The 22,678-nt window shown below is 48.9% G+C and overlaps 4 protein-coding genes across 4 annotated transcripts; 2 read left to right on the top strand and 2 right to left on the bottom strand.

The window, feature by feature from the left end:
- Positions 1 to 5,862: 5,862 nt before the first annotated feature.
- Positions 5,863 to 6,819, top strand: ALTATR162_LOCUS3809 (uncharacterized protein; the record flags this gene model as incomplete). Its single annotated transcript, XM_043311417.1, has 1 exon — positions 5,863 to 6,819. The coding sequence occupies one exon, from the start codon at positions 5,863 to 5,865 to the stop codon at positions 6,817 to 6,819; it is 957 nt and encodes a 318-aa protein (XP_043167352.1).
- A 1,174-nt stretch (positions 6,820 to 7,993) lies between these two features.
- Positions 7,994 to 8,515, bottom strand: ALTATR162_LOCUS3808 (uncharacterized protein; the record flags this gene model as incomplete). The annotated part of the gene is made up of 1 exon (XM_043311416.1): positions 7,994 to 8,515. One exon carries the CDS (start codon positions 8,513 to 8,515, stop codon positions 7,994 to 7,996), a length of 522 nt encoding a protein of 173 aa, XP_043167351.1.
- A 2,332-nt stretch (positions 8,516 to 10,847) lies between these two features.
- ALTATR162_LOCUS3807 (uncharacterized protein) lies at positions 10,848 to 16,616 on the top strand (the record flags this gene model as incomplete). The annotated part of the gene is made up of 5 exons (XM_043311415.1): positions 10,848 to 12,026; positions 12,090 to 12,862; positions 12,994 to 13,025; positions 13,077 to 15,722; positions 15,787 to 16,616. The coding sequence occupies 5 exons, from the start codon at positions 10,848 to 10,850 to the stop codon at positions 16,614 to 16,616; spliced, it is 5,460 nt and encodes a 1,819-aa protein (XP_043167350.1).
- Positions 16,617 to 17,991: 1,375 nt separating this feature from the next.
- Positions 17,992 to 19,023, bottom strand: ALTATR162_LOCUS3806 (uncharacterized protein; the record flags this gene model as incomplete). The annotated part of the gene is made up of 1 exon (XM_043311414.1): positions 17,992 to 19,023. One exon carries the CDS (start codon positions 19,021 to 19,023, stop codon positions 17,992 to 17,994), a length of 1,032 nt encoding a protein of 343 aa, XP_043167349.1.
- Between the last annotated feature and the right edge of the window lie 3,655 nt (positions 19,024 to 22,678).

Genomic DNA, 22,678 nt, shown 5'->3' with positions numbered 1-22,678 from the left:
AACTTTCCGCACGATGCCATAGTATAAGAAGTGACTGTCCGTACAGCCTGCAATTTATTATCACCTCAGGAATATACGCTTACTATGGACGCACTCGACTTCCTGCAAAACTTGACTGCAGAAGAACTCCGTGGTTTCACTGACGGTGTTTAGCAATCTGAAGAGAGCTCTGGCTTGGTCTACACAGAGGTACACGAACCGATGATCTGACCTGCCCTATTACTACTAATTTCCAATAAGGCTACGAACTACTTATTGAATGAAATTCTAAATGATCTCTCGTTAGATAACACTGGTCTCAGGATTCTCGGGAACTCGTTACACGAACTGTACACGCCACTGTCGACGACAGGCATCTCGACCAGAGTAGAATCAGACATAACGGCTCGACGCCCGAGTTCTGCGGATGGTACTCGGTCATCAAACCAGAAGGATACGATTGTGTCTCCCCCATCTCGAGCTCGATCATGTCCCTCGCTGGCTATGCCGAGCATCCACTCTATTCAGTATAAGCCAGCGCCGCTGCTAGCAATTTCAAGAACCTCGGTGTGTTATGAGTACAAGCCAACGCCGTTGCTAGAAATTTCAAGCATCTCGGTGTGTTATGAGGAAGTTTCACAGCCTGATACTTCTACCACATCCCTGGTAGAGCGTAAAGACACTGTCCCTAGTGTGTCGATAACATCGCTGGGCGTCGGGCTCGACCCGGTGGGAGCCTCACCAGTGCCACCCATATCTACAGATAATGTAGTCGTCAAGCCCACGCCACTTTCCGTGGATATCGACGACTCTATGGACTATGCCGTACGAGAAGAAAGCCCGATCCATAGCGAGCCAACGATGAAGAGCACGAGCTCTACGTCGAAACATACGGCTGGCTCGGGACAGATTACCCGAGCTCCTCCGACAGTCCGAGACCACTCGAACGTTCTCTGCTCGACTTCACCTACCCAGCCTCATGTCAGTAGAACCCGAACAAACTCAAGGACTATTGACTTCGAAGAACTTCAGCAAACGGCCGCCGCAGCCAAGATCTCTAAGCCTTCTAACGACGCATGCGCAGACAACACAACAGTTGCACAAGGAATATCTCCAAGGCTCTCGAAGAACACATCATCCACCAGTAGCACGCTAAGTGCAAGCGATCCTGATTCATCCAAGGCGATGATGTCTGAGTCGGGAAACGTACGCAGCCGTCTGTCGGGATCTTCAGGTGGTCACCGCATAAAGAAGAACAGACCCTTACCCAAAGATCGGTCCTCACTTTAAGGTCCTGGCGATAGTCTAGATAATGCAATCGTAGTTGATGACTCAGCAGACAACGACTATAGGGAGACGGCCCAGCAAGACCCCGGGTGAACATCCCAGATCTAATAGACTCCCCCTCTGGATAAAAGGGCAGGCTCCCTAAAAAGGACCGCCGACGCTTAACAGTAACCAGAGACGCTTGCTAAAACGCGCACGACCATCACCCTTGCGTCCAGGCTTCATTTAGTAGAAGGGCCCCGTCGACAGCAGGCTAGAAACTTTCGACAATCTGTGGCTAAAAACGCAAACTGAATGGGTTTCCTTACACCATGACACGAAAAAGTACACAGGACCTCTTATGATCAGCTTTGACAAGAAAATTTGCAGCGCTGCAAAGAAATCCCAAACCCCGGACCACATCACATGACGCTCTGCAGGCATGACTAATGCGTCCGACTTCGGGAAACTCAGATCACACATTTGTACATACAAAAAGAATACACCTACCTTTAGACTATATACTACGACCACCCCATGCTTACAAGTCCTTATCAGGCGGTTTTTGCGCCCCTGATGTGCTTCATTGGGAAAAATCTTGGGGTCTTCTTTTCGGTAGCTTTGACGCAACTTGAGGAAAAACAACACAAAAGGCAAATCAAGCAGTTTAAGATAACATTACAAGAGCTCGGGTTGGCATTAAGAGGACTGCAGAAAGAAGATTTTGCTATGGAGGGAGATAATGACGATGACATGGAATGGACCCTAGGCACCAAACCCAAACGAAGGCGCGTCGAATAGGTGTTTGGTTATTTGCTTTCCATTTCTTTATACAATTTTATAAGATAAAACAATTTGAATTAACTTCGCACCCCAGTTACTCAAAACTGCTTCGATGTTCTTCGATGTCTCGAATGAACCTAAGACGCCACGAACACGCATTATCCTTCTTGATTAGAGGCAGCTGATTGTCCTGTGGTATCTCATCTGCGGCCTTCTGTTCCTCGTCATGGTCCGAAGGCGGAGGTGAACCTCTGGGGATCGGCTGGACCTGTCACTCTGTAAGCTAGGGCTCGGGTAAGCCGCCACTACCTACCTGTAGTTCCCGGAGATGGCGGAGCTCGTCCGTCAAAGCCTCGACATTAAGCTTGAGATTTGAACTCTCAGCCCTATGTTTATTGAGTGCGCTGTAAGCTATGCGACAGCTCTCTTGCCACTGTGCGAGCTCCTGGTTGAGCTTGTACACCTGTGCTTCGAGATCCGTGCGACGAGCTAGTTCCGAGCATAATCCACCACGCGTTTGATTATGATTCCAAATTTCCCACTCCAGGATTTGCGACAGCTGCAGATAGAGGTCTAGTTGAAGTTGAGGCGCGGAGTGATTGTTTGGTGTTTGCAGTAATAATGGCCAAGTTGGAGTACGGAGATGTTCTGGAAGCCGATTGGTTGCCTTATGATGAGGATAACGTAACGGGTGTAAAGTGGGCTACGTAACTTCAACTTCGTCTATAATTACTAATTGTGAAATTGAGTTAATCGATAATGTGAGGAACGAGCGATGAGACGACGTTAATAGACGATAGTATGGGTAGAGTCCTCGATTGAAGCTTTTATGGGCACACCTGGGTAGTTACTATTTGGGCAGTTTCCCGTATCTGTACTTGGGTACACGACCGCCAGTGAGTGCTAACCGACTCGAGGATTTGTTACCTGTTTTTGGAAGTTTCTTCTCTGAGCCCGTACACAGCTTCCAGTATTAACCATGATCCGTTATCTGTCCTCGCAGGACTATACAATAAAAACGAAGTCCTAGTTTTCGTTAGTTAAGTAATGCAACATGCTATCAAAGGCTGTTGAGGAAGCGTTTTAACGCCACCTAAGACCTTAGGTGCCTATAAAACTAGGACCTTCGCAGCGGCCTACGGTACTAACGAAAGTAGCACTGTTACAGCGAGCAATAGAGGATGACAAGCGTTGTTCTTTAGCATATCAGGAAATTCGGGAAAGTCCCTGGAAAACATTGATTCGACAAGGCGACTTAGTGCAAGGTAAGCACGTACGGTCTATATGCGTGCATCGGCGACAGCTTGTTATGGTTAGGGAGCTAGCTAATAATGTAGGTCGTTGACAGCTTAAGATGCTGAAGAGATTGTCTGACTATCTACACATCTCTACTATTAAGCAAGCTTTCGAAAATGACGGTTTGATCTTTTTCTAGTTGGAGTACTCTAGGTACACGCTCGAAGAAGTTCTTAATGTCCACACCCGCCTCGAGGACCCACATATTCGAGTAATAGCGAGTGCAGTATGTTAGCTTGCGACTCGTGTATGTGTGAAGCTAACGATATAGATTTTTCTCGCAGTACAGCACATAGCAAAGATTGGCATGATACACAACGCTATTTCGATCGCCACTATACGGTTTTGCAACACTGGAAAGCCTGTATTAACCGACTTCGACGATGTCTCATATACAACTACCGAGCACACACCGAACAAAGATCTTAAGTGTCTTAGACTGGTAGTGCTTAAATGTATGAATAGGTTGCTAAAAAAGGAGCTGCGAAATCTCGAAGAGGTGCGACGCTTACGAGAGTCCAACAAGACCTTTGGGCTCGATAACGGAGAACAATGGAGTGCCTGCAAGTTGCTTGTAGACTTCCTCGACAACCTGTTTAATGTGTATGTTCCGGCTATTGCTAAGCTGGAAAAACCCGTAAGTACTAACTGCTGTGCGTCTCGATAGCGCTGATTATAGCAGCATCAGTATGTTAAGCGCGAGCTAGGTTATAGTATTCTGATTCCGTTTCTGGAGTTAGTGCCGCTCGAATGCTTCTCCCTCTGGCGTGCAGCAGCGGTTAAGTAGCAGAGTAGCGTAGAGCTAGATTAGTGTGTTTTAAGGCCGCGTGTAATTATAGATCACTGTTTCTCGCTACTGTCGGCAAATGTTAAGCTCTAGACAGCACCGCTAAGCCTTTAAACTAGGAACTATATGTAAGACAGGGCAATGCAGGCAGCATACTAGATCACATTCAAACCCTACATACTAAAGTTATTCATCAATTACATTAAAACATACTATAATGTCATCTTCGAAATCTCCCCAAACATCCTCTCAAAACGAAGCTTGGGACAGTTTGTTTAGTTTTAACCTAACCACAAGTCCATTCTTTCCTTATTTAAATGCCGAACACGATCCTACGACTCTCGGTACGAATCTGGACATCTTTGCCGCTCAACCCCTGTTTCTCCCCGAAGTTTATCTCCCGCAGCCAATTTACTATCCAGAGCAACCCGCGCCTCAACTACAAGTTGCGCAAATGCTACCTCACGAGCACGTATCTGGTAATGCAGGTGATATAGCTCATGGAAGCACCTTCGATGCGATCCGTGGTGATCTTGACAAGGTTATTGTCAGGCACCAGGCTACTCCGGGCCCGTTCGGGCCGTTATGCCAAGCAATCGCAGTATATTAGCCTACCTTACCGCTGTTGTGGCTCGACAGCGGTTCGTCTCTAGTCTTACAAGGCAATATACCTCTACTTCCACTATCGCGGTGCATCTCGTATCTATAAAGACTCTATTGCTTGACACAATTATTCTAGAGCTTACACTCCTCTAACACATTAGCCTCTAATGCTGAAAAGCGCGTCGTTAATCATGCTGTCGCTCGTTCTGTCAGTGCTGTCTATTGACTCGTCTCTGATACCCCCTGTTCGTTCGCGACAGCATGCAACTGCGGAATGCTCGGCGGGCTGGAGAGCAAGTCAAGACAGCAAAGCTAAAGACTTTAGCGTCAGAAGGTTAATTCAAAGTGTGGACTGCACAACCCGGCAGTTTCTCCTGCTGGCGGCAAGACCGTCAAAACGCGTCCCACCGGCCGTGCGTCTTAAGCGACATTTGCGCAGCAGTAGCGTGCTGAGATGTCTGCGCAGGGCGGTGCGCACGGGGTGGGGCTGGTTTTGCCAGTTTAATTTTCTGGCTTCCCGACAGCTTTACCCCCGGGCTTGCAGCCGTTTCCGGGTGGGGCGGTTGGGTTTCAGAGAACGGGTTTTGCACCCGCGCGTAGTTCACCGCCCCCACTTTGCGTAATTTTTCTATGCTTCACTTAATTAATTAGACCATTAAGGAATAGCTAGTTATCATTGTTTATAAAACATATTTCTCAACACGACTATGATAACACGCCGATTCAACGCATATAGCGAGGCGGTACGGTATATGATGCCAGATTGTTTAAACGGTCAACGCCTATCCCGGTTGCGTGCATTGGGTTTGCTTTTTCCTTTGAAAATTCTCCCAAATCATTTTTTGGGGTAAAACATTTTTTACTTTCCCCAAGATCAAAGTCAAAATAGAAAAAAGTATTTTTAGCTTCCCAAACAATGCAACAGCCCCTTTTGTACATTTGTTTTCCCTTCTTCAAGGGGTTTTGGTTATTCTTTGCAATGGTCGATCCCTATGATAGCTGTCGAAACCAACTTCGAATGAAAGAAACTGATTCGAACCCTTTCCCGAGATCTCATCGAAAATCCAATAACTCATCTCGCTCGTCAGTCTCCATCGCTCTTGTTTTTGTAACCCCCAACCCCCCGGCCCCCCCCGGGTTTTTAAAGCATGGATGGTTTGCCCTTGGGCGCATTGCCGAGCGCCTTAGCGTTTCCCGTGTTTTGTGCCTGCGCCGCTCCACCTCTCCTGCGTTACACTTTCCTCAACAACATCCATCGACTCACACTGCTCCATTTGAACATGGCATCGCGTGGCGGCCCTAGCATGCGATTCCCCAGAGGGGGTACGGCGGCCGGAGGACGTATTGAACGCGCCAAAATATATGTTATCCCATTCACAGATCACTCTGGGCAAGAAGCGCTTATGGTGTTCCGTGGCGTGGTGTCCTGCCCGCTCCCACCGCTTTACAGTTTCGCCATCTACTTCACACATCCCGAAGTGACCCCGGAGACTGTCAAGCCGGCCGAGGTTCTCGAAGCTATCATGCGCAAAACGCCGTGGGACCCGTGTCCGATCCGTCTGGAACTCTACTTTCTTTCTGCGCCCGACGTGGATAGCAGTGATGACGACTGTATCGCTCATTATCGCAAAGAGAAGGCCGCACGGGGAGATTATATACGTCACATTCAAGATCTCGAGAACTCAGCCACGGATGATGATGAAGAGCAGCAGCAAGGCGGAGCGAGCGTTCATGGCAACGACCAAGCCAGACAACTACCTGGTCTAGTGCCTAGCTACATCGATAGTCCATTTTCTGACTATTATCACGGAATCATCTTCCGTTATCCAGGCGCGGATTGGTCTACGGACAAGCGTCCAGCACGCCGCATTTGTTTTGATCGAATTTCCGAGGAGGAATATGCTCGCGCAACAGAGGGAAACGATGAATTTCATCGTCTTCCTCCGGTACACGTTTCTCCTATGCCGTTCCAGGAGAGCGACACTACTTATCTAGGAGAGACATTTGTGGGCATGGCTATGTTTGACGTTGCACATGCAAGAGTGAAAAACGAGACTGGTCACTGGTGGCACGAAGCGCGGGAGCAAGGCTGGAAGTCATGGTGATGACTACTATGTTTGCACTTGTTCGCTCTGTGAACCGAAGGGATCTACTCAGCAGTAGTTATATATCGCATCAAAGTCTTCTAGCAAGTGCTCCGTTTGTGTACACGACTGTTGACGTATTCGCCGATCGTGCTCCACCGAATTATATACGCTACAATCATTGTCTGCAAAACTCTCACCTTAAGAATGTACAAGAATAACAAATCGTCGATAAAAATTATCCTCAGAATGAGCCTTGCCTCAGGCCGAAACCCCTACGCAGTACGCATACGTCGGCCAGAAATTGGTACCACAATCGTTTTGAATCGCCGGGTTCCTTCAATAAGTTAGCATCTTCAACTCCGCCCAAACTCAGATTGTTTAAAGGAGAGAACACTTACCACTTGTAGAATTGGTCGAGCGTGATACCATGCTCCTGCGTGATAGACCAACACGTATCACTGTCTGGTCAATTGTTAGCAGTGCATCTCAAGGTAAGCAGGTGAAAGAGTGGTACTGACCTCCAACAACATGCCATTCATCACAATTCTCGACAGTACCGGGGTGCGTTGGGCCTGGAGCGCTTGGGGCCGTTGGACTTGGGGTTGCTGATGTAGTTTTAGTTGGCGTTGGCGTTGGTGTTGTAGTCGGCGTATCAGTGCTAGACGCGATATCGGTAGGCACAGCATCTGTACTAACGCAGTACTGATAACCAAGCCATAAGTTACTACAGTCAGCATCGACAGCAGGGTTCCTGGAGATCGCATAACGTCAGCACAAGCTTCGCGTGAGTGTGTAAAGGGCGGTTTGCGTACCATTTGAACAGCTGTGCTATGGTTATTCTGTTCAAAGCCAGGAATGATTTGCAAGTCATCGGCGCGATAGCGGCGTTGTACTCGACGCATCCCTCGATTGCGCCCTCCTGCATATTCGTTAGTCTTTTGTTGAAACGAGCAAGTCCAAGTCGCATAAAGACAACATACCCTTATTGGATAGCTCAATCCAGTTTCTTCAGGTAAAGAAGGCTTAGTGACCGATGCAGCGTTATAAGCTGCCATGCAATAGCGAAAGTCTTTCGATGGCGCGCAACTTGTAGAGTTGACGTCAAGAGAAGGATTCCTGGATACGATAGTCAATACTAGTTCTATTCGCGATGGGAACAACTTCGATCAGAGATCGAAGGATGAAATGGTACTTACCAGTTGGCAAATTGCTCCGGTGTTATCGACCATCCTTGGATAAGAGCGTCGCATGCAGACTTGAAACTAGGCAGAATATCTTCACTCACGGCGAGATCTGCGCCGTTCATGAAAAGATAACAATCTCTTCTTGTTCCCTTGGCGAGCGGTGCGGCCGTAGGCAGACCCGTAATCTTGGGCGCAGTGAAGGTTGCCTTTGGAAGATTGCTGTAAGGGATCTCTGGAACCGATGATTGCGGCGGTATGTAGTCGGGGTGACCGGGATATTCGTTAATCGGTCCTAGAGACTCTACACAATAGCTTTCAAACGCGAAAAGATTGGTGCAGTTATCGTTGATGCCTTGATTGAGGAATCGGAAGTCGACGAGGCTGATGCTAAACTTGAGGATGAGGAGGTTACAATACTCATCCGGTTGAACTTGATAGAATTTCGCACAGCGGCTGTTTGTACCATTGGCAAGATCACCAGGCACTGGAGCCATAGTTGGCGTCGCAGTAGGGATTGGTGTAGTAACCATAGTAGTCGTCGGGTTAGGTTTGAAATCAGCATCGCCAGGTGGCGACACGCAGATGGAATCGCCCACTGATTTCTCGATTTTATTACATAGATATCCAAGGACAGGGTTCCCTGCACAAAGGAAAATGTGTTAGCTTCCATGCGGCAAGTATTCAGCACATGAGTAAGGAAGCAGAGACTTACATGTATATAGCTGAACCTGGCTCAGTCTGTTGCTTTTAGCAATATCCAGGCAGGTATCATTCGCCTGAACAACATATGTCTTGCAAGTGTTTGAGATGCAGAGATCCCCACTTTTTGGAAACTTAGCACAAAAAGGTGCGAGATTGTTGTTGGCCAGCAGCCAACTTGTACCCATTCCCTGAGCTTCAGAGATCGATCGGCATGTGTCGCCAGCTTTGATACTGTAAATCTTTCCAGAACACTCGGTCGGCGAAGTACTCGTGGGACTCGCCCTTCAAGGAAGTCAGTCTCAGCTCTCAGACAACGCATGGTGATCCACATACCCAGGAAAAGGAGTGGTTGAGCTTGCTAGCGGAAACCCCGTCTTTGAACAACTTGCTGTCAAAGAGCTGTATTTCTCTCGGAGTGCATTTCCTCCGTTGATGGGTGAGCCGGCTTGAAACTGATATGCCTTGATGATGCAATTGTCACACATGTCGAGACTCGTTTGCTCCTGTCTTCCTGTTGAAGCCATTGAGTCAGCGTGCATATCGAAGTTGATGACGATTTGTAAAATGCTAAGATAACTTGCTCAAGAATATTACAAGAACAGTACTTACTTATGTTTGGGAATGGAATGGCTTCAGCTGATCCATTACCGGCAACAGTCTCGTTTCCGACAGACATCGAACGAAAGTTGGAAGACGTGGCATTGGCGTCTGACATCTCAAGTGCCACACGGTTACACCAACGATCTCCATCTTGTATGCAAGTCTTGTTGTAATAATAATGAAGAAGTGTCGGGACGAAGGAGACGGGAGCAACATGTGATGATGAGACGTTGTAGACATCCTGAGTACCACATGCGCCAGCCGTGGCCGTATTGTACTTTGCTAGTGATGCAGCACAGTCCGCTGTGCATGCTTCCTCGAGTGCATCAACGTCGTAATACGATCTTGTTGGGAAGTTACCGACTTGCCGTGGGCAGTTGGAGATGTCCGCCGTAAGAGCAGTGATGCAACCAGCGGAAAGGTTGTCGGCCGGCAGTGTGTTTTTGGTGATAAACTGGAAGGCTAGACAATTGGAGGCGAGGGCGATTTGGACCAAGATTGGTCGTAACCCAATTGAAAAAGTCATGATTATGATTATTGGAATGAAGCTCTCATCGTACAACACAGCACGAGGAAAGAAAGATAACTATCGATCTGGTAGCAGCTGGTTATTTCCAATGATGGACAAGGGGATCGCAGATAGTACAACTAGATATGGATAGTCATATGCAGGTGCATGCAAACGCAGGTACAAATTGATGAAATCCCACGAGACCCAATTTCCGCCTTGAGATTGCCCGAAAAAAAAGACGATAGGACTAAAACTTGCGAAACCTACCTGATTAGGCAGCCAGTTCTGTCATTTTTAGTGGAGATGGTGGCCTTAAGTTTCACCTGCTCCTAGCTGCAGTTAAGGCAAACCACAATCTAATCTTGATTATCGATGATCTAACCGCTTTTAATGCAAGTGGTGAGCGAGTGGCGCTGGACCCTGAACTTTGGGGGCATAATTTTGTCCCCGGTAGGCTTAAGGCAGGCGGCTCCGTGGTAAGGCGGGCCGAGTTTTAGCGCAAGGCTGCTGCAACGGAGAAACGAAAAAAACTAAGCCTGGATTTACCCGCCGCTCCACTCCTCGCCTTAGTAGGTCTTGAAATGCCAAGCTCATGGTATTTGAGGTTGAAGGAATTTGCTTAGCCGAGGCAACATGTCCGTTATGTCTGCAAAGAATAGGAGACTTTCAGATTGGCCTTGCAAGAATCTGAGCTAACTTGCCGTCCTCATGCGGGTCGAATCTAGAGAGACTTGGCAATGGATCTCTTTAATCTTAAATTAACTCATTTGAAGACTTGAAGAAACTCCATTAGAGCGTTGCTGGCTACTTCATCGAAATGACAGTGTGTTCTTGGTGTCAGAAATACCTTCTCTAGCACCTTTTTTTTCTATATATATGGAATAATCCAGATTTGTGGTCGTGCAGACGGATCTGAGAGACCAGGAGTGTCTTCCCAACACCACGAAGTAAGAAACCCTAGGTTTACCAATCACATATGGTCAAATCTATGCTAACAAAGGCTTTTAGACTGTTGTGGGAGACTTCTCCTGATACTTTGTGTTATCAAGATGTTATTCGTTCAATGTCTTCTCCTACTACACACTCTTTTCGATAGTAGGGTTGCGGCGTCCCCTGCATTTTTCGGACACGACAGACACGGATCAGCAGCTCACAAGGCGATACATTCAAAACGGAATCCCGTTGACGCTGGCTATCAGCCCATATGTCTGTCTCTGCCGACAGTATTCAGCCGTCAGGAAGATGTGGTCGCCAAGATCCGATCCACTGACGGCACCTGCAACCCTGACGAGCACGTTGCGCCCCGATCCCTACTTCAATCAACAACCCCGAATCCAAATTCAGGACTACCCGGTCTTTACGCTCGCCAAGCAGATGATCCGTACGCTTGCAATGAGAACAAACCCTGCAGCAATGGGGCTTGCTGCGCTAAAACTGGCTACTGCGGATATGGCGCGAAATCCTGCGGTACCAATGGTCAATCCCCCAACGACAAATGTTGGAGCAACTGCGATGCCCATGCAGAATGCGGTCGGGACTCAGATCCCCCTAACAAGGAATGTCCGCTCAACGTTTGCTGCAGTCAATTCGGCTTCTGTGGAATGTCAGACGAATTCTGCAAGGTGACCGACGATAAAGAAACCAGCTGCCAGAGCAACTGCGATCAGCCTGGTAGCGGTGCATCAGGAGGAAATGTTCAGAAACGTGTTATTGGCTACTATGAGGCTTGGAATTACCAAAAGAAGTGCATTGGCATGAGAATGGGAGACATCCCCGTGGGCAGCTTGACTCACATCTACTACTCCTTCGGTTATGTCAAGCCTGACACGTACGATATCGTTCCCATGGACGATGGTCAGCCATTATCTACCGACACTTTCACTGAGTTTGCGAGTCTCAAAAAGAAGAATCAGGGACTCAAGGTGATCATTGCACTTGGTGGCTGGACATTCAACGACAATGGCACCATTTGGCAGCCCGTTTTTAGTGACTTGGCTTCAACATCTGAGAAACGAAGCCAATTTGCCAAGAAACTCCTAACGTTCCTTGACCGCTACGGCTTCGACGGTGTAGACTTGGACTGGGAGTACCCTGGAGCGCCTGATCGTGGTGGAAAACCCGATGATGGCGAGAATCTCACCAAGCTCATAAAGGAGATGCGTTCTGAGTTTGATAAGTCAGGAGGGTCTCATAAGGAGATCTCATTCACCGCTCCTACTAGTTATTGGGTAAGTCTCTTTCCTCCTCGAATATCGTGAAAGATCCGCTGACATTGTCACTTCGCCATTTAGTATCTTCGACACTTCGATATCAAGGCCAGTGTTGAAGCTGCTGATTTCGTCAATGTGATGGCTTATGATCTTCATGGAATCTGGGATGCTGAGAATCCTATCGGGGCACAGATTCTGGCTCACACTAATCTCACAGAGATCAACAAAGCGCTCGATTTGCTGTGGCGCAATGGCGTCGAAGCTGAAAAAGTCAACATGGGGCTGGGCTTTTATGGTCGATCATTTCAGCTCGCCGATCCTTCCTGTTCGCAACCGGGTTGCCCATTCAAAGGAGGTGCTTCTCCAGGCCCCTGTACAGCCAACTCAGGCACTCTCTCGTATTTCGAGATCATGGATATCATTGAACAGAACAAGTTGACGCCGTACTACGACAAGGAACACGGCGTCAAATACGTCACTTGGGGTGGTGATCAGTGGGTATCCTTTGACGACTTTGAGACTTTCCAACAGAAAATCGAGTTCTTCAACGCTTTAGGCCTTGGAGGTATTCTCATCTGGGCCATAGATCTGGACACGAAACAACTTGACGCGCTCGAAGCAGTCATCTATCCCGAACAGCTCGGTGCCAGAGCTGAAGAGGCGACCGTGGCGGACAACTGGCAGGACTCTGGCACAGGCCAGTGCAGAGTCACCGATTGCGGCGTTGGCAGTTGCAAAATCGGTGAAATTGCCATCACACAAACTCAGTGTGAGGACGAAGACTTTTGGGACGGATCATTCAAGGTCAATACACTATGCTGTCCTCTCGCATCAGCTCCCAAGACGGAAGACTGGTAAGTAATTATTTCCCACAGCAGCTCTATGGAGGATCTCAGTTGAGAAAAGTGCCGCACTTTCCCTTCAGTTGTATTACTCGAGTCGCTCGAAACAATCTCCATGTTCAGAGAGCTAACCAACCTGCCAGTGAGTGGAGGGGCGGCGACCCAACCTGCAACGGTAAGTACACAACTACACAACCATTCCATTTGGTGCGCTGACAAGCGGAAGGTCAGTGCCACAGTGGCGAGGCTGCGCTCATGTCCTCCTTGTACGGCGACGGGGGCAAGTGCATCGACGGCCGCAAGTTTTACTGCTGCAAGGCTGAGGCAAAAATGCCCGATTGTGGCTGGACCGACTGTGGTGGTTCCTGTCCTGACACTCACAATGAAATGACATGGGCATACGACACCTGCAGCAAGAACAAGAAACGCAAGTTGTGCTGTAACAAGGATGAAGGGTGGAAGAACTGCGCGTGGCACGGCAAGCCAGGCAGCTGTTTCGACAACCACTGCGATACAGGTTGGCAAGTTGCTATCACTACCTTGTATGAAGGTGAGGGCGAAGACTGCGGCTTCTGGCACCCCGAACGCCAGCGAAGCTATTGCTGCGACCCTCCAGATGGAGAGTCACCATTCTTGCCAGTACCTCTCGAGTACTTGTTCTCGAATCCACCCGATGAAGCCGAAGCAGACACAGAATTCACCCTCAAGACGGATCCAACATACGGTGGAAGCAACACTGTGCCATTTGCGGAACAGCCAGACAATGCACCCTTCGGCTTTGTTATCCTCACCAGTCCAGACGAGATACAAGTCTCTCTAGACAAACGTGACGGATCTCATTGGGAGGTTTTTGATTGCTTCGATCCCATTACGGAGGGCGAACACACGGTGCGGATGATGTGTACAGACCAGAGCGAGGACTCCAACTGTCACAAGATTCACCTTGGTCATGGCGCTCCCGGCACCATCATTCAGATGCCAGACGGATGCGGACCAGGAAAATACGCCGTGGTCAAAACTCTCGAGCCAAGCAGGAACCAGAGCTTACCCCACCGTCTTGTGAAGAGAGGTTTAGCGGTGGTTGATCCCATATACGACTTAACATTCGACTATCAGTTCAAGCGAGTACCTCGAGACCTGGGTAACACTCAAATGAGAATCGACTTCAGCAACGAGCCGGAGTACTGGAACAATGTCGTAAATAAGTCAGCCTCTAGCAGTAAACACCGAAAACGCACCCTGGAGGACGTCGGCGGTAGTCACAAACGCTGGCTGGAGGAAGAGTGGCGAGAAGACGCACACTTTGGAGCCCACTCTCCTGAAGAACTCCACAAGCGATGGTTTGGCAGTGACGTCGTGGCCTGGCTCAAGGGAATCATCAACGGTGTCTCTGGCGGACTCGACATTAGTCACACCTATTCGGACGATTTCATCCTCAAGATTATCGATCAGCGTCTGGATTGCCCCAATGTAGCGGCCAAGTTGGAAGTTAAAGCCGAGTGTCACATTGATGTCGACGTCAACTACGGATTTACCCTCGTTGCCACGTTGGGAAATCCCGGAAGTGTCATCGATCTCAGCGACTCGTTTTTGTACTTCCGCACCAAGGGCGAAGTGGATGCAAAGTTCGTCGTCGATGCTGTAGTCACGGCCATGTTCGATACGGGCGACATTATGATGTTTTCCGCCGACAAGTTTGGGGCTGCTTTTGCCGTGCCTGGTATCGTCACTATCGGACCCAACTTCAAACTCTTTGGAAGACTAGAGGGCGAAGCAACTCTAGGCGTCAATTTTGAGAGCAAAGTCAAGCTGGCAGAGTGGGACATTCGCCAAACGTACCCCGTGGCCAACAACGACTGGGATCCGGAAGCATCCAAAAGCCCAGACAAGAAGGGTACACAAAATGTGCTGGAGCCTGAATTTGATTACGGCTTAACACTGGAAGGCCATCTCACTGCTCACGTCAAGCCAACAATCACCTTTGGTATCGACTTCAACCAAGACTTCATTCCAATTGACACTTGTGCTGTCAATCTTGTTGCCGACGGTCACGTTACTTTCCACGCCGAATTGAAGCTCAACAGCGAGTCCTCATTCTGTTACGGTGTCGACGCTGGCGCGGATCTCTATGCAACGATCGAAGCACCTTCGGAGTTCAGTTGGGCTCTTCCAAACTCGCCATTCCCTATAGTTCCTATCGATGATGTTCAACTCTATCCTACTGGAGATCAGAAAGCTTGTATCGATATACCTTTGAAGCGCGGACTCGACAGCAACTACCTCCAAGAGAATACGAGCACGATATCATCGGGTCGGTCCCAGCGTCGGCGCCCCCTGACACTCGACGATGGGGAAAGCCATCTCAACGCCCTTGGCAAGAGAGCACAAGTCTATGGACCTTTGATTCCTCGTCTAGATGGCCTGAGCTGTCCTGGAGCCATTGATGTAGGTGATATACCACCATGTCCTCTGTGTTCAGACGACAGCGGCGATCTCCAGAAGCGTGCAGAGTCATGCTGGTTGGATCCTTACGCCACAGGAGTACCCTGCTCGTCGGACGTGACCGAAAAGCGCGATCTCGATTCCATGCTCGCAATGGACAATGAAACCATCTATGAAGATGTGGTCCGCAAACCGATACCCTTTGAGCTCAGGAGCGAGCATCATCTAGAACGCAGTCTTATGAAGCGCGAGCCCAAGGTGCTTGATTGGGAAGGCTATGATCTTCCATGCGGAACCTACAAATATTGCTCACAGGCAGCCAAGTCGGGTGGTGTGAATAAGTGGTTCGGCTTCCGAGGCGGCGAGAAACAATGCGAGACAGCGATAACCAAAATGACTATCCGTGACGTAAACCCTAAGGAGTTTGTCAGTAAGTATTATGCCTACACTACCTCCATGTTTTCGAAGAAACTTGTTACTAACTTGGCTTGCAGCGGAGCATATCTACGAGGTCCAAATGTTGAAGGTCTTCATGTTATGGCTCATTAAAGGCCCCCATCCCACAGGGTATACAGCAGCATCTCTAGACTGGGTTTCCAATGTGATTATTGGCGGTATCAATCCAACTAGTACCATTGTCCCACCCAGGGATATGAACTGGGACGCAGACACTGCGTTTTTTCAAATGACATTTGGCCTAGGTGGCGACCATAATCCTGGCGGACTCGCACTCGCCCAGAAAGGCATGAATGGGCGCAAGCAAAAGTTTTTCGAAGGCGGAACACCCGATTCCAGGAACTCTTTCAACAATCTTCAAACTCGACTCGGGCACCGCAACACTGCTGGCGTTTTCTCTTACATGCGGAACACAGTCATCTGGGGCAAATTTGTCGCTTCGTCACAACACATGGAACAAACACTGGCTGAGTTTGATGCAAACTTCAACTGGAACGGCCAAAACGCAGAGAATGTCGGTCAGCCGGGGATCCCACAACGTGCCGCCGGCCAACCCGTAGCAGGATTGCGAGACTTGTATTGCTACTGGATCGACATGTTTCTTAGAGACATTGAAGCCAAGGGTGTAGCATGGTGGAATGCTGCAGAGCCAGCATACCGCCAGTCCTCCTACGGAAGCGACAACGATGGCATCAAGTGGCTCAAGAACGTCATGAATACAAATGGACCAATTTCACCAACGACAATGCGCTTCTTGCATGCTCGGAATCAGCACGGACCCTTTGGTTCTAACAATAACCCAACTGTACTGTGGGCGCAGAGTAATTATGACAGCTTGTGGGGCAATGGACCAGCGGGCCCGTTCTGAGAGTAGAAGAGATCATTACTCGTAGTACGAGTCGTTGTATATTATATATTTCTTTCTATGTACAGAAATCAAAAAGGATGTTTTGCTCAATGTTTTGGGGGCGGCTTCACAGCAGACTCGTGAAGATAACATTACTGTACTTGAAACCAACAGACGTCAATCCGATGACCTTAAAGTGTATTATACACCTTTGAATTTCCTAAACCTAAGAGATGCAATCACTACTTTGCCGTGACTCTACACAGCAACATCATCTGTTCTACCTTTGAAGAAAAAGAGTGATCAGAACACGGGCATCATGCTCACCCACAATTCTTGATCCCAGAAAAAAAAAATTATTCTGTTCAGACACACACATTCCTCCAAACACGATAGGGAAAACGTCCGTGTTACCTTTCCCGAATGGTAACCCCAAAAGTCCAAAATTCCTGACGTCAACCCCCGCCCCACGCGCCTCTCCTAAACGGGTAATCACATCCATTTCAACACATCAAACCAAACCACTAACACCACTACAGCCCTTAATAAACCTTCCCTCTCCCTAGAAAGAAAATCCCATCCTCCCCAAAACCACCATGCCCATAAAAGTACACACCTACACCCTCCCTCCCACACCTCTCATCCCCAACTCCCCTATCCCTCCTCCACTACCCAGGCCTCCTCAAAGAAACAATCACATCCCCAACCTTCACACCAACCCAACTTCTCGACCTATACGCTGAGAACGGGTGACAAGCCCAATGGATCGCCAAATACGGCCCAGACATCCAATCCCACTACCACTCGGGCACGCACGAAGCCATGGCCGTGATTTCAGGCGAAGCAGCCACAATCCGGTTCGGCGTTGCCGACGCGCCGGACTGGGCGCCATGCAAGTACGCAGCGGGCGAGAGGGGCGCCACAGGGGAAAAGGGCGGGATAGAGATTCAGGCGCGGATAGGCGATGTTTTTGTTGTGCCGGCGGGTGTGGCGCATAAGACGTTTTTGCCTGTGCCGCGGTCGGGGGAGTTGGCGTTTTATCAGCCGAGGGATATTGCGGAGGGGAGGGCGGCCGAAGGGGGTAAGGAGGTGGAGAGGGAGAGGAGGCGGTTTTTTGAGGGTGTCAGGATGCAGGGGGAGTTTATGATGATGGGGGCGTATCCGGTGGGGAAGGTGTGGGATTTTAAGGTTGGTGGGGAGGATGACAGGGAGGAGGTTTGGGGGGTGCGTATTCCTGAGAGGGATCCGGTGCTGGGGGATAGTGAGGAGGGGCTTGTAGGGTTGTGGAAGGGGAACGGAGTGTGAGTGCTGTGGGTTGGGCTGGTGTACAATTCTTCATTGTGTAGAATAGTTATCATGTTTGCATTTAATGTATGAACTGCGAGTCTATGGACTTTCAAAACTCTAGTGCTACTTTCCCCACAGCCTTCCCACCCTCGATGATCTCATGGGCTTTTCTTACGCCCTCTTCGTCGAGTTTGAGCTTCTGCGTACAATGACACTTTACTGTTCCGTCGTCTAGCATCTTCGCTAAGTCTTTCAATATCTTGCCATGGCTCTCGACATTAACACCGTAATACGGCTTTGTGCCTATCAGAGCCCAAACAAACTTCAGGCTCTTTGCCATAAATTCTGTTGCATACATGGGCATTTCCTTGTCCTGGACAATGGAGCAGACTTTTCCAAATGGAGCGCAAATCTTGGCTGCGGGCGCCAGGTAGCCCGATGTTGGAGTGTGTGTGATGAACACGTACTTGATGGGCACATCCAGTTTCAGCTTTTCAATCTCGGTCGGAATATCCTCGTGATGATTGATGGTGTGTGTAGCAGCTCCAACGTCTTTTGAAAACTTGACTGTTTCGTCTCTTGATGCTGTAGTCACTACGACGGGTAGATTGAGGACATGGCGTGCAATCTGGCTGGTGACGCTGCCAACACCACCAGCTCCGTTGATGATGAGGATGCCGGCATTCTCGCCTCGCTGAATCTCGAGCCGCTCAACCAGGGCTTCGTAAGCTGTGATCCACGTTAGGGGCATAGCAGCAGCCTGGCCCCAGTCCAAGCTCTTTGGTCTCAGTGCAACCGCTCGTGAGTCTACCAGCTGAAACTCTGCGTTACTTCCCTGGCGGATGGGTGAGCCGGAATAGTAGACTTCATCGCCGTCTTTGAAGTCTGTTACGTCGGGCCCCACGCTCTCAATCACCCCAGCACCGTCGAAGCCGAGGATCTGGGGCAGGCTGGGAGTACGCTCATAGTAGTCTGGGTAATCGTCGTACGTTCCAGCACGCACTTTAGTGTCAACCGGATTTATAGAGCACGCTTTTACGTGGACAAGTATGTCATGGCCCTGTGGATCCGAGGGTTTGGGGGCTTGGATTGCTTTGAGATTGGTGGGTGGACCGTATTCAGTGACTGCGATGGCATGCATGTTGGAATGGTTGGCAAAATGCGATGAAGGAATTCGAACTATTGAGGCTGTGTAGGGGCATTACAATGGTTGATATATGGGATGTTGGAGATTTCGGGTCCACTGTTACGAACACTGCAGTGACAGCTCGTGACGTCACTTACATCATGAAAAATAGTGAAATGAAGTCAAGGCTCAATGGCAGTTAGATGGAGCATTACCGATTCGACGTTGCGGATGGTGATGCTCGTCACTGTCATGGCTGTCGGAGCTTGCCCCAGAGCGCTTTGACAACTTGAGCCATCGTCGTGTGGTACAAGGCTGACATGTAGAAAGCAAAACTCGCAAATTAAAATCCTTATTCTTATTGGGCGCATTTATGCCAGGTCCATTGCTGACTGCGGCGGCACGATGATGTGGCTGACATGTCGTGACACCACACCGGTATCGAGCTTGACCGGAGGTTGATGCAGTGAATGGGCGGAGACGTCCAAGGCGGTTGATTGGTCAATGCCAGACGCATGTGCGAGAGTATGTATGCGTGCCCAATGTATCCCAGGTCTAGAAGATACACGGAATGGACGTGGAACAGAACAGTAGAGGCGTGGGCTGCTATATCTGACGCGCTAGTCGAAAAACTGATTCTAAGTATGCCGCGCCGCCTCAACGCTGTTGCACGGGCAAATGGGTATCAAACAAAATATTAGGACTTGTAGCTATAAATTGCTTATTTCAAATTAAAATTTGGACGTGGTTTGGGGGAGTTGCATTGCTTTGAAGTTGGGAGAAAAAATGGTGATCGTGGCCCGAGCGCGTGGTGCGAACAGACTTTTGACTTAGTACTGTATGGCACGTCTGGAACACTCAACATACTATGCCCCCACCTTCACGTTGACTGTTATCGACTGTTGACTGTGTTCATCTGCGCATTTTATCACATGTACTTAATATTATCAAAAGATATCTTAAGATCTTCAAAAATTTATAAGCTGGAAGCAGAAAGAGAAGGAAATAATGCGTGTACAGATCGTGTTGACGGTGGGCGATAGGCTCCGGGAAGTTCTTGCGGCTGTGCGCCTTCTGAGCTTGGCGCGGTGACGCGCGGGCCTCTCATTCAGCGTAGTCATGCTTGTGCAGTAAGCTAGCGGTCACCGAAGCTGGCCACCCACTGAAGCTGGCCACCCGCCTAGAACTCGGCCACCTATCAAAAATCAACGTAATTAATTCAACCTAGTTACAATTGCCACTCTATACACATAGACTGAAGAGTTTGAGCTGCTAATTCAGCTGCTGCTCTCTCTGCTGCTTTTTCTGCAGCGTTACTATTGTTTTGTAACTCTAAAAGAGCAGACGCCTGCACTGCTACTATAATTGTTTCTATATCTGCAAAGCGTTAATTTAAATTTACATAAACTTTCTTTCGTGGCTGCTGAGGCTTAAGAGCCTTAAGTTAACTATATAGTCTTTTGTTCTCTGCTTCTAGCTGTGCTGCGCGAGTATTTGCTACTGCAATAGCTTTGTGTCACGAGATGCTACGAGCACGTGTTTAAGAGCTTACTAGAAGCGTTAATTGTGGCTACGTACGATATCTGGTGTAATACAAGACGTTGCGTAAGGAAACAGAATCAGCATGTACAGGCGGTAAGAAGTTATCGATGGGGGCCGTGCGCATGGCGCTAGGCCCGGCCGGCCAATCAGCAGAATCCTGGTGCTTGGCGGAGCACTCGGATTCTGTAGCGCGTTCAGTGTCAAGGGAACCACGGTGGTTACCGTGACACTTTGCCTGCTTTTTAAATAAGCTGGTAAGTCTTGCGGCTAACGCTCTCGTTCCTGTGCAGCTCTCGCTAAGCTATAAAAAGATTACGAGGTCCACGGGGGGTAGATAGATAGCTCTTAGCAGGTTGAGCTTGATTCTAACGTAGTGGCGTAACAGGCCTTTGAGCTACCTGTAAGGAGTTAACTACCCGCTCAATGTTTAATGGACAGATGCCTGCAGTAGCCTATCTAGCTCGTACTACTCTCTTAGTAATCGCAGCCTCTCTAGCGTTATAGTAGGCTGTAATAAAGCGTTCTTTTTTAACAGGCGCTGCGTTATCTAGATGCAATAGTTCCTAGATCTAGTTTTAGTAGAATCTCTTCACTACTAAGAAAACTGAGAGATCTAGTAGCTGCAATACATAAGATGAGTAAGCAGGTAGAAACAGAAGCTGAACTTTATTCTGCTTGCAGGTCCACAGGAATTCCAGATCAATGTGGCTGCCGTGGCCGTCCAGAATTAGCATCCTCTAACGATCGTCTAATAGAGCCGTCTCAGGCAGAAATATCCGTTGCAGCCATTCGAGGCCTATCGCATTTAATGTCCAGCCGTTCTTAGAGGTTGTGTAAAGCTAGTCGGGTATTATCGCAGGAAACCAAGTACTCTGTAGGTTCTTGCCCTTAAATATCACCCCGCAGCGCAGTTTCTTGCCTGTAGCTAACACGCATTCGATTATTAATGCCTACTCGCGATTCTCTAGCGACTGCTTGTAAGCCTTACTCTTACAGCTATCTGCGAGGACTCTAGTGTTTGCACATACCCCTATAGCCTTGCCAGTCTCGTCCATATTCTACATATCCTTAGTGCGTATACCTAGTCGTACGCGAGTCCTCTTAAAGAGCTCAAGAAACGCGCGTATCTGTTCCTGCGTTGCGCCCTTAGCCCGCGAGCCCTCTATCTTTCTACCAACAATAGATGCAACGCGTAGGTTACGCTTAAGAAAGAAGGATATCTAACGCTTGCCTACAGGATTGTTGTCACTATTCATCCTCAGGATTCGATTCGCCATTTCTCGCGCGCGCGCGTGGGATAGAGGAAACGCGCGTGCGTCCTCTTCAAGGATCTATTGTACAAGAAATTCCTCTTGTTGTGGAGTTAATCGCTGCTGGTATTCGTGGCTAGATTGACGTGTCTGTGTACCACGTAGTCGGGCCGCAAGCGTGCTTCGAGGGATCTTGTACGCCTTTGCAGCAGCTCGTTGACTAGTAAAAACACTAGAAACAACGTCGCTAATAGCTGCTTGAATTGCTGCTTCACGGGGATCCATTTTGGTTGCGTGGTTATGGAGAAATCACGAGCGTGGAGTGGGTGGCCAAGTTCTGGACGGGTGGCCAGCTTCAGTGGGTGGCCAGCTTCGGTGGCCGCTAGCTTAGTAGTGAGCATGTTTTTGGGTATTAAGTGCTTGTATGTTCAAATAAAAATTCTACAATGTCATTTATGTATCTCTAGGCTTGGCTACTTTCTGCGTTCCTAATCCTGTCACCAAGGCGCCTCGTTACCAAAGCGCCTGCGTCTTGATCCTGCCATCATCACCGTCGATACCGCCAACTTTAAGCGCCGCAAGTCATACGAGGTCTACACTGCCTTACCCGAAACTGCCGCTAAATTATAGCCCGCCGCAACTCCGCATAATGTATCAATGTCATTGCTGGGCAGGTCTGGCATGCTATCAGCTGTGTGGTTCGTGTTATCTTTAGAATCCTCAAGCTCGTCTGGTGTTTTGCGCTTTCCTGTTATTCGGCGAGGGCTAAAAGGCGGCATGCCATGGACGGTTTCTGCGTAGCTCCAGAACGTTTTCTTAGAGCTAAGTGTGCTTTAGCAGTGCGGGTGCGGATAAACAGCTAGAGGAACATCTAGTTA

Source organism: Alternaria atra (genome assembly GCF_907166805.1).
Source record: "Alternaria atra isolate CS162 genome assembly, contig: 23, whole genome shotgun sequence".
Taxonomy (NCBI): Eukaryota; Fungi; Ascomycota; class Dothideomycetes; order Pleosporales; family Pleosporaceae; genus Alternaria; species Alternaria atra.
Note: the sequence above shows the minus strand (reverse complement) of the source record. Positions and strands in the feature narration are given on the sequence as shown.